The 12,888-nt window shown below is 27.7% G+C and overlaps 1 protein-coding gene across 1 annotated transcript; it reads left to right on the top strand.

Annotated features, from left to right (window-relative positions):
- Positions 1–1,214: 1,214 nt before the first annotated feature.
- Positions 1,215–4,878, top strand: LOC145041275 (endoglucanase 8-like). The gene is made up of 7 exons (XM_078989287.1): positions 1,215–1,489; positions 1,623–2,030; positions 2,545–2,637; positions 2,714–2,875; positions 3,640–3,751; positions 3,862–4,025; positions 4,211–4,878. The coding sequence occupies exons 1-7, from the start codon at positions 1,268–1,270 to the stop codon at positions 4,532–4,534; spliced, it is 1,485 nt and encodes a 494-aa protein (XP_078845413.1). The 5' UTR covers positions 1,215–1,267; the 3' UTR covers positions 4,535–4,878.
- The last annotated feature ends 8,010 nt before the right edge of the window (positions 4,879–12,888 follow it).

Here is a 12,888-nt window from a genome sequence, read left to right as displayed (position 1 = left end):
AAATACAAAAACTAAATTGTAATCTCAATTTAACTAAAATATTTCTTAAAGATATTTTTATAATCGTTAAATATTTTCAAATGGCAGCTTAAAATAATTTACAATAAAAATAGTTAAAAATAACTCTATATAAATGATTATATTGTTACCTTTAGAATAAAAAAACAATGTTTGATGTTTTAAATAATTATAATGATAAAAATTAAACATTAAGCAAATAAATTAAAAAAAAAATAATCAACAATAACAACAACTATAAATAACATTAAACCATATATTATATTTAATTGTATTCATGTGTAACTCGCGGGTAGAAGCCATTTAAACGATTAAGATTATGCAGTTATAATAGATGTATATATTATCATATAATTCAAAATAATCAATATATTATATCAATTTAGTATACAAATTATTATATCAAATTTAACAACAACGTTATTGTTATATTTTAAAAAAACATATATATTTGTAAATACTTCAACTACATCGATGTCTTTGCGCAACGCGCGAGCATTCGCCTAGTTAAGATAATTTATAGCATGTATAACTTAATAACGATTTTTTTTTTTTTTCAATTTTAGTTCAATCTAAGGAAAGAGGAAAAAAATTTGTAATTTAAGGAAAAAAAATTAATTACTATAAAAGTCCATATACTTTTATAATCTTACCAAATAATGTACCATAATATATTTTCAAATTATTTAACATAATAGATCATAATTTTATCAATTAACAAAATAAATTAAGTTTCTATAATATATTATGTACAATGGTAAATAGTAATAAACTTATTGCATCAAATAGCTAACAATCTATATAAACTTGAAAAGGTAATAAAAATGTATCAATCTTTTTATATTTATCTATTTAAAAAATATATAGTATATTATAACATATCATGTATTTTTCAAAGATTGTCATGCATTTACCAGTCACCACGAAAATGGTGGATGGTAGTAAACGGCACAATTGTGTGGGGACGGAAGCAGCAACGGTTACTTACAATAAATCACTATCAGACCCGGGTAAAACTGTAACCCGACCCGGCCAGTCAAACAACCCGCCGAATAAGTCAAACAAGCCCAGTACTCATCGATATCCAAACCCACCCATCCTTTCGGACCCTATCACGTGTTCCAATCTTATTGGCCCATCCTCAAGAATCCAATGCCCTACTTTATCTCTCTATAAAGCCAAACGACGACGCTTCCACTTTTCCCCCGCCTTTCTCCCATTCCTTGCTTCTCCCTCCCGTAAACTCGAAATGGCGCCAAAGGCGGTAACTTTTCCGGCTGCTTTTCCGGTTGTTTTCGTCGTTTTTACTCTATGTCTCATGCTCTCTGCTTCTGCTACTGCGCATGACTACTCCGACGCTCTCCGGAAATGCATTCTTTTCTTCGAAGGTCAACGTTCCGGGAAACTTCCGCCGGATCAGCGCGTCAGGTGGCGGAGTCATTCTGCATTGCACGACGGAGCTTCCGCCGGGGTATGTGTTTTCCTTTATTTACTATTCTCCAGCATTTACTTCGATTCCGTGAGTTCGAAATATCTGTAATCGCTGTGTTAGTAGTATCAGGTTTGATTTTTCGTTTAATATCTTTGTGTTGTGAAATTTACAGGTCGATTTGACGGGAGGATACTACGACGCCGGTGACAACATAAAGTTTGGGTTTCCGATGGCGTTTACTACAACAATGCTGGCATGGAGTGTGATAGATTTCGGGAGGATAATGGGGCCGGAGCTAGGGAATGCAGTTAGAGCAGTGAAATGGGGAACGGATTACTTACTAAAAGCAACCGCGACAGACGGTGTCGTTTATGTTCAAGTAGGAGACGCAATCTCGGACCATAACTGTTGGGAGAGGCCGGAGGACATGGATACGCTACGAACGGTGTCAAAAATCGATCGGAACCACCCTGGATCTGACGTGGCTGGCGAAACCGCCGCTGCTTTGGCAGCTGCATCCATCGTTTTCCGGTCACGTGACCCGACTTACTCTCGCATCCTTCTCAACCGTGCTGTTAAGGTACGTTTAATTTTATTTCTGTCATTTTGTTACAACAGAAAAATAAAAGCTTTATTTACTTTTTAGCGTGTACATTTGCTATTTTTGTTTTTATTTCTAGAAAAAAGGAGAGAGATTATGTAAAATTTGTTTCCATTTTAGTTATTTTCGAGTAGATCAAAATGTCCATTTAAAAACTTTGTGTAAAAGAAAGTTATCAACTCCATATTTATAAATTCCAATCTTTTATAAATATTTTATCGTGCCACTTGTGCATGTATTTTTAGGCCTTTGAAATGCTTTGAATGTGGTAAACCGTAGCCGCATATTCTTTTCTGAATATATGAACAACAGTTACTATATTACTTTCTCTTATCCTTTTGGATCAATTGGGTGTATTTATTATTTTTATACAAGACGTAAACAACACTAATATCACCACTTGAATTCATGAATCCAAGAGTGGACATGTTTCTGTTAACTTTAACGTTTCCCAAAGTACCTTTATTTAGCTTCCGTTTATTATATTCGTTAGGTCTTCCGTTTTGCTGACACCTACAGAGGAGCATACAGCAACGACTTGCACTCTGCCGTTTGCCCATTTTACTGTGACAACAATGGGTATCAGGTAACTATATAAAAGAATAACCTATTTTTACTTTAAATAACCATTAAGTAAATACTTATTTTATTTTGTCGGGCAGGATGAATTGCTTTGGGCAGCAGCATGGTTACACAAGGCATCAAGAAGACGTCAGTACAGAGAGTACATCATTAAAAACGAGGTTATTTTACGGGCAGGTGACACCATTAATGAATTTGGGTGGGATAACAAACATGCGGGCATCAATGTACTTGTTTCAAAGGTAATTAATCATTAAGAATATACTAATTAAATTATATTTATATTTAAATGTATAGTTTTTATCTAATAATTACTTGTGCTCTTATCAAAGTTTTGTCATATAGTGTATGTCCTGATATTCCTCATCTCAATCTAAACTACGCCATACCCTATTATCCTTTTACATTGTGTCAGCAAGTCACATGGTTTCAACTTTCAATTGTGTAAAATCATGTTTATTTCTAAAGTAGAAACCACAATGTGGGTCCCGTTTCCATTTATTTTCACACAAGAATTGGTCAAAAACAGAATGTGTTTCCTATATATCAATCAATCTATCAAAATTACTAGCATGCTAGTATCTTATTATTATTATTTTTTTGTTAATTTGAAAATGACGAAAGTGGGTGTTTTGGTCCAAAGTCCTGTTTGGTAAAAAAAAAATGCGGGGAGTATGTCTATATCTTTTGTAATGTGTCTTTACTCTCAAGTGGAATAGACTAATGCGAGAAGAAGGCATGTACCTCCTTCATGTTTAGGTTTCTATGGTTAATGTCGAGGGGCCCACATAAGGATAGAAAAGTCATTGGCTTTCTCTGCAATCCATGTGCATAAAGGCTATTGAACTACAAGGGTGTGACCTCACTTTGAACCGGATAAAATTTGACATTTTATGCCACACATTTCGTTTCCCGTATCTTTGGACTGTCTATCCATGTGCTTTGCTTCCTTTAGATTTTACGCTTCAATAATTTTATAGATATGATTTTTGTATTCATAATACAGGAGGTGTTAATGGGAAAATCCCCTGGTTTCAAATCGTTCCAGAATAACGCCGATGCTTTTATTTGTTCTTTATTGCCTGGAACCACTCATCTTCAAGTTCAATATTCACCAGGTTTGCTATCACTATATATATATATATATATATATATATATATATTTAAAATTTTTTTGCCTTGTTGAAATAAGTATTTTTAAAAAAAAAATATTTTCGTTATAATCTAGGTGGATTGATATTTAAAGCTGGAGGGAGTAACATGCAACATGTAACTTCACTATCCTTTTTACTGTTGGCCTACTCTAACTACCTAAGCCACGCCAATCATGCAGTGCCATGTGGCGATAAATCAGCCTCCCCTGCTCTTCTCAAAAGCCTAGCAAGACGTCAGGTAAAACTAAACAAATATATACATTTATTTCTCTGGTAAACTGAAATTATCCAAAAATACATACGTTACATAAAAAAAAATGTTATTGGGCCCATTCACAATCATTTTTAAACACGAACATTCCCTTATGTAATGGACCTCCATTCTGTTTTCATAAGTTGTACAATTAATTTTTTTTTTCTCAGGTGAATTATATACTTGGAGATAATCCGATTAAGATGTCCTACATGGTGGGGTATGGGACCCGTTACCCACAAAGGATTCATCATAGGGGGAGCTCAGTACCCTCTATCAGGGTCCATCCAGCCCGCATCGGTTGCAAAGCTGGATCTCGTTACTTTTTCAGTCCTGACCCCAACCCGAATGTACTGGTTGGGGCAGTCGTCGGTGGTCCTAATACCACCGACGCGTTTCCAGACTCCAGACCCTTTTTTCAAGAATCGGAGCCCACAACGTATATAAATGCACCGTTGGTGGGATTACTAGCCTACTTTGCAGCTCACCCTTGACTTACACGTGTCCAATGAGTAGTGGTGCGCAAAACGGTCACCCTGCATTTCTGGTTAACTAGATGTTATTAGTTTCTTGTCTTTTTCTCAAAATGGAAAAATGGTTTTTTTTGGTTTTATTGTGAAATATTAACGGGGGCATTATTTAAGTAAATCTTTCTTTTGTGTTGTGGGGCTAAAGTGTTTAAAGTTGTGTCTTATATGTAATTTGGTTGTATGGAGGAATTAGTTTTGGCAAACATTATTGGAATCGTTTAAGTGTAAAAGTTGTTTCCAATTGTACTTTTGTGATATCGAAATTGTAAGTGAAATCTATTAATAGTTATTGGAAAGTTTATTTGATAGTTACTGTTTATTTTCATGGTTAAATTGAATTTTTATTTTGTTACTGTCTAAAAAATTCATTTGACTTCTGTTAATGAACAAGACATTTGTGTATGTGGTGTCCACCACAATGTAAGGGACATCCTCTTTAAACTCTCGTATACTTTTAGTTTGAAATCATATACTGGATACCGTCTACTGTTTGGATAATTTGTTAGATATATCAAACTTCTTATAAATTTTATTTATTAATTAATCTAATAAATTTGATTATTATATTACTGAAATTGAAATATTATTTAATTATTTTAAATAAGGGATTTAACAAGTTATAAGGTTTTGGATGCATTTGAGCAAATTCACTTAAAATTCCTAGCTGTTCTTTATTTTTTTTAATTAGGAGTTGTTTGTGAAAAAAAATTTATACGAAAAACATTTATAGTTTGCCGTTAAAAAAAACTGATTTGTTTAATTTAAATGGTGATACATTAACGGAAAAGTCATTAAAAAGCCACTATGCGATAATGTATTGTATGTTATCTTATAAAAAATAATTGTTGTATGTTATCTAAGGAAAAACACACATAGAGATAACATATATCGGTTGTAAATTTATATTTTAGATAACATTTTACCTACAATTTTGATCAAAAATTCATATTCTAAATTATAACATTCTTATCCAATAACAAGATAACTTATTATTAAATATATTTATTTTAGATGATGATTTATTACTCAATGCAAATGAGATGATTAGTTTCTCAGCTAAAACAAAGTAGTAGAATAATCTAGAACAAAAAATGTTTCTCAAATTAAATGAAGCCGATAAAAAATCAACAACTCCTGTAGGGTGTAGGGGCCGGGTCGGATCGGGTTAGGTCGGGTCGTGTACCTTAAAAAAGTTAGATCAACCAGTTCAACCGGTTAAAACCGATCAGACACCACTGATTAAAATTTTTAAAAGTAGATTGAGTTATAACTGAAAACCCATATGGTTTAATGAAAAACTAGTTATTTTTAGTCAATTGATAAAACGACGAACGAAGAGTGAGAGTCTTTGGCAGTATACAACATCAATTCTAAAACGGTGAACAGAGATGAGAAAGGCACGGTTGGGTTTTTTTTATTTTTCAATTTTATTTTTTTTTATCTATTTATCTTTTCTGGATTTGTAAAAGTTAAAGAATCGGGAGGAGTCGAGGCATGTCGAGTTTTTGACCGTATAAATGTTTTTGAAAATTTTATTTATCCAATGGATATGCTTTTAAACTTATTTACCATATAAGGTTATTTTTCCATTTAATAAAGTAAAAAAAGAAAAAAAAACCCGACCGTACACTAATTATTTTCTTACCAATCGTTCTTTCCCTGGGTAAAAAAACATTGCACACCTCTAAATTTCTGGCAAGATCGTTATCTCCGGTGACTCCAGCGGCTACGACTTCAGCAACTACCATCCAACGACGTCGGCGACTCCAACATCGACTTCGACGGCGACTACAATCCATCACAAGTACATTTTTTGGCTTCAATTACATGTTCATTTTAGAGTTCGATTTTGAACTATAACTTCGATTTTTAGGCTTTAATCTTCAGTTTAGGTTCATTTGTAAGTCCGATTTTTTATTTCTACATTTGTGAGTTCGATTTCTGAGTTGTATTTGCTTCAATCACACTTTGTTTGTTTGATAGGCTGATATTGTTTGATTGTTGATTTTTGATTCGTATTTGCTTCAATTTCTAATTTGTATTTGCTTCAATCAGTTCGATTTCTGGTTCCTAATTGCTTGAATATGCAATATGTGTTGATTGTAACAACTAGAATTCTTGAGATTTAATTTATGTTTTGAATTTATCTATTTGATTATAATAGGTGATGATTAATCTATTCAATTTTTTTTCTTGATTTTATGTATTTGATTGTAGATAGATGCTAATATCATATTAGACATTGCTTAGAATGATGATTCTCACTCAATCTCTTAAGTTGTTTCAAGCAATGTAATAACAATTGATAATGAAGTTGCTACAAATGATGTGGTAGAAGAATATGAAATTGGAGAAGATGATGAAAAATCTTTTATTGTTTGTTAGTTTAAGTGCAAGTTTGGCATAACTTTTTAAAATAATTTATTAGTTTTTTAGATTTTTCAAAAAACCAATAAACTAAAAAAGTGTTTGTGTATTTGAAAATCACTTTTTGAAACAACTTTTTGGATAAGAAAAAGTAAAACTTTCAAAAAGCTGAAAAATCATACATTTTTAGCTTTTTAATCATTGTACTCTTAAAAAACAATTCTTTTTTATCAAAACACTTTTTAAAATCAGTTTTTCCTAAAAGTCATAAACTAATAAGTATTTTTTTCTAAAAAGTACTTTTGTACTAAAAAAGTTAATCCAAACATACCATAAATTTAAAACTTTGTTTTTTGGTTTTTGGTTTTTGTAAGAAGATTTGTTAGTTATAATAATCAATGTAAAAATAATTAATAAACAAAATTAAAAGCACAAACAAACAAAAAAAAACCAAAAGTAATTATATTAAAAAAACAATGTATTTTTAGGATGCTTATGAATATTGCTTTATTTTGTTGGTTCATGTTTTGTGGAAGAAAAAGAAGGGAGCAACAGTTTAAAAAATAAAATAAAATAATAAACAACCATATATAATAAATATGTTTAAAAATATATATTTACTGGATAAATAAGTTTTAAAAAAAAATACCTATATCATAAATATGTTTAAAAGTATACTTATTGGATAAATAAGTTTTTTAAAAACACCTATATCCTCTCACTTAGGCATGTGAGCTTCATTTTACTAGAACAATTTGTTTATTGATTGATTTTAAAACTGTCTTCATTTTACTAGAACAATTTGTTTATTGATTGATTTTAAAACTGTCCGATTAAAAGTAGTTAATTTTTTCTAAAAAATCCTATAATTTAAAATAAGAAATTGTCCCTAATAATTATTTATTTATTTATTTATTTTTTTTTGTGAATTTTAAAATGATTTTTTTTAAGTGAAGGTAGGTCATACATATGCCCTTGAGAAAAACATTTTGCGTCAAAAATTATGAATTTTGGTCAACAATTTGCGTCCACAATTATGCGTCAACAAGAATTTTGGTAAGAAAATAATAGAGATTTTTTTTTTTAATTTTAATTATTATTTGGAAGAGGTAATAGCAAAATCGAGAAAAAAAAAAGCTTTTCTGTTTCTTCTAGGAAAAGTAGATATCTTTTTAGAACTACGATTTTCCAAAAACAAACCGTCTACAAACTATGGTTATTAAAATTAAAATTATGTTCGTAGGATCGTACGATCTTATAATTCCATCTATGGTAAATCGATACCAATCTTACTTGGATGGTTTTTCGGTAGAATCATATAATTGATCATAAAATCGTAGGATCGTTAATATATATATATTTTTAAAAAAATTCAAATATTTTTTTGGACTAACTACATAGAATACCAATTTTAAATTGTTTATCTTTAAATAATATAATATAAATGTTTTTTTTTTTTTTTTAAATGTTTTAAAGTATTTATTATTAACTGATTGATGAATATGTATTTTTTATGTTTTAAAATACTTTTAGTAGAATCTTACGATCTGATTCTTTCTTACAATCTAGGGGTGTTGAACGGGTAATTTTTTCGGGTTTCGGGTAATTCGGGTTTTTCATGTTAGAAAAATTACCCATTACCCTACCCAAACTAAATTCGGGTAATTCGGGTTTGGGTAATTCTGGTATCGGGTCGGGTTTGGGTAATTCGGGTATTACCCGAAATATATATATATATATATATATATATATATATATATATATATATATATATATATATATATATATATTTGAATTTTACCTGAAAATAAATTTAATAAAATAAATATGTCGTGCTTTATTAGTCTTGTTTATATAAACAAACGAGACATAAACGAAGTTACTCAAATTTTGAACATTGAGATTTTTTAGTCAATACATGATGAGATATCAAGTAATTTTTTGACAAAATTGCAAAAATGGTCCCCGTGGTTTCTTATTTTATGTGGTTATGGTCCAAACGTTTGAAAAGTTGCAAATTTGGTCCTTTTCAACAAGTTTTATTGTGGTTTTGGTTCCTCATCCGTTAAGTTTAACTGGTTGGCTGTTAACTTTTTTAAAATGACAATTTTACCCCTAGGGACCATTTTCGCAATTTTGTCATATACCATACCATAAGGACCATTTTTGCATACATTCTTTTTTATTTTATTGAAGTATTATATTTTAATAAATATTATTTTTAATATATAATATTATATACTAACAAACATTGTTTTATTGGATTATTAATTTATTATAGTTGATTTTTTTTTAGTTTTTAATATATAATATTTATATCATAATAATAAATATTATATTATTGGATTATTAATTTCTTTTAGTTAATATTTTTAATTCTTTTTTTTAAATTATTTTTATTGGATTATTTCTTTTATTTCTTTTAATTTATTATTTTCTTCATATACTAAATATTGTTTTATTGGATTATTAATTTATTTTAACTAATTATTTTTTAGAAAAAAATTGTCGATGTAATTATTTTTTATTGAATTATTATATATCAATATATATAGTTTTTAATATATAATATTTATATCATAATAAATATTATATTATTGAATTATTATTACCATTTAGTTATTTTTTGTAATTTCTTTTTTTTTTTAAATATTTTTTATTGGATTATTACTTTTAATTTATTATTTTCTTCATATACTAAATATTATTTTATCAGATTATAATAGTAGTTCTTGCTAATTTTATTGGTTCCACCACAAAGTTATGGGATACGCAAAATCGTGGTCTCTCATCATCGAAATCGTTAGGATCGTTGCCAAACACTTTCATTTCATTTAGCTTATAATGAGAAATCATTGGGAAAATACCACCACCATCACCCGGTCACCACCACCACTTATAAATATTATCGGGGTTTGTTGCGCATTATGTGGGATATGAAGGATTCCAGTGGATTATGAAAAAGTTATCGCAGGTGCCTACCAACAACGCTGGGTGGAATAAGATATAGTATCTATTGAACCTCCGATGAAGGTGTTTGGAGGTGATCCAGCTAATTTTTGATGATGATAATCGACACTTTTACATATTTCGGCGATTTTGTGGTGGAACTAATAAAATTAAAAACAATTAATAGTATACATTCAAAATAAAACAATAATCCAATAAGATAGTATTTATTATATTAAAATTATAATAAATAAAAAGTAATATTTCAATAAATTAATAATTCAAAAAAATTTACAAAAATTAATAATCCAATAATGTATTATTTATTATGATGCAAATATTATATATTAAAAATAATATTTGTTGATATATAATAATCTAATAAAAAAATTGCTCAAACAAAAAGAAATGATAAAAAGAATCAACTAAAAGAAATTAATAATCCAATAAAATAATGTTTCGTAAAATGTAATAATCTCATAACATAATATTTATTATGATATAAATATTATATATAAAAACTATATGTACTGATATATAATAATTCAATAAAAAAGAATTACTTCGATAAAAAAAATTAAAAAAATAATTAGCTAAAATAAATTAATAATCCAATAAAACAACATTTAGTATATGAAGAAAATAATAAATTGAACGTAATAATACAATAAAAAATAATTAAAATTACAAAAATTAACTAAAAAAATTAATAATCCAAATATTTATTATGATATAAATATTATATATTAAAAACTATATGTATTGATATATAATAATTTAATAAAAAAATTACTCCAACAATTTTTTTTTTAAATCAACTAAAATAAATTAATAATCCAATAAAAAAATATTTATTAATATATAATGTTATATATTAAAAATAATATCTATTAATATATAATACTTTATTAAAATAAAATAGAATACATGCAAAAATGGTCCTTATAGTATAGTAATAGACAAAACTGTGAAAATGGTCCCTGGGGGTAAAATTGTCATTTTAAGGAACTTAACGGATGAGGGACTAAAACCACAACAAAACTTATTGAAAAGGACCAAATCTGCAACTTTTCAAACGTTTGGACCATAACCACAAAAAATAAGAAACCACATGGACCATTTTTGCAGTTTTGTCTAATTTTTTAACAACTTAATCTAATCTAATAAGATGTTAAAAAAACAAATACCTAAAGATCTTAATTTAAAAGTTTAAAATGTTTAAGATAAATGTAGCCATAAGTTTTGCCATGTTCTGAAGTTTCGTCAAGATAATGAGTTTGTTAGTTGCAATAAAAACTATAATCAAGAAAACAGTTAAGTTTTAAAGAACGTGATGATATTTAAAAATTACTTTTAATATTATTAGTGTCGTATTGTCATAATAAATATATTTATGTTTTACAATAATGATATAGTTTAAGCTGATCAAATATCTGCTATATCGTACAAGCTCTACAAAAAAAGGAATTTTTAAAATAATTTGGGTAATTCGGGTATACCCGAAACCCAAAAAATGTACCCTTTACCCTACCCGAAAAAAATCGGGTAACCCGATTACCCGGAAAAATTTACCCGTTACCCGATATTCGAAAAAATCGGGCAGATAATTCGGGTAACGGGTATTTTCAACAGGACTATTACAATCACAATTTTACAAAGTGAAAAACGATCACATATAAGATCATGATCTTAACAATCTTGCTACAAACAAAATGCATGCAAGCTCTCAAATAAAAGAGGTCCATAAGAGCTTTTGGAAAAACAATAATAAACACATAATTATTAAGAAAATTTATTAAGGTTAAAATAATTTTTTTTATCTATAATTATTTTTAAAAAATTATAAGATTTTTCGAAGCACCATTGTTTGTAAATGTTGATTCTCATACCTATCCTTAGAGACAATGACGGACATGTGAAAGAGATGAATAATCGAAGGGGATAAGAGTTTATTTATAAAGTAGCCAAACATACAAATAGGGATCAATGATGGATGAAAAAAATGAAAAAGATGGTATTTAAAGAAAGTCAAAATTACAAAAATGGTTGCTGTGTGGTTGTTAGAATTAGAAATGGTTTAATTTTAATATTTTAGCTATTTTTATGTGAAAATATTAACTTTAACAGTTTTGTTATTAATTTTTTATTTAAAATAACAATTTCATCCTTATCATTATTTCTGCAACCATATTATATAGATCATTTCTGCATCATTCTTTTTAATATTATTCAATTATTATATATTAATTATTTTAATTAATTTCTTTTAAATTTCTTTTTATTAGATTATTTTTATTGTATTATTATATACAAAAAAAAATACTAATTTTAATATATAGTATTTTTATATTAATAAATATTATTTTATTGGATTATTAATTGCATTTAGTAAATTATTTTTAATTTATTTATTTAATAGATTATTTCTTTTTTTATTGGACTATTATATATTAATAAATATTATATTAAAAATATTACTTTATTGAATTATTCATCTCTTTTAATTCCTTTCTTATTATATTAATTCTTTTTGTTGGATATATATATATATATATATATATATATATATATATATATATATATATATATCTATATATATATATATATATATATATATATATATATATATATATATATATATATATATATATATATATTCATATAAGTTTAAGGAACAATACAATTTAATATGTTTAGACTTTTACCATACCATTTTCTGTACATTGCCTCTTTTGATCTTTTTTTGTTTTCATTTGGCAGATTTACTCCTTTTGTAACATTCGATTCCAGGTAAGAAATTTGTAAAAATCCAAAAATATAGTCTAAATTTTGTGTTAAATCATTACTAAAAACCAAAATATCAAACTTCACATCAAAACATAAGTCATGTAACTCATAACATCATAAAAATCTGTCAATGTATCAGAACGTGTATTAAATATCAGAGTAAATATCCCAGACTGGAAACTGTGGTGTGTGCGATGCGATCACCCGAGCCATTC

The sequence above is a fragment of the Lactuca saligna genome, chromosome 4, assembly GCF_052625555.1.
Source record: "Lactuca saligna cultivar CGN05327 chromosome 4, ASM5262555v1, whole genome shotgun sequence".
In the NCBI taxonomy this organism is placed as follows: Eukaryota; Viridiplantae; Streptophyta; class Magnoliopsida; order Asterales; family Asteraceae; genus Lactuca; species Lactuca saligna.
Note: the sequence above shows the minus strand (reverse complement) of the source record. Positions and strands in the feature narration are given on the sequence as shown.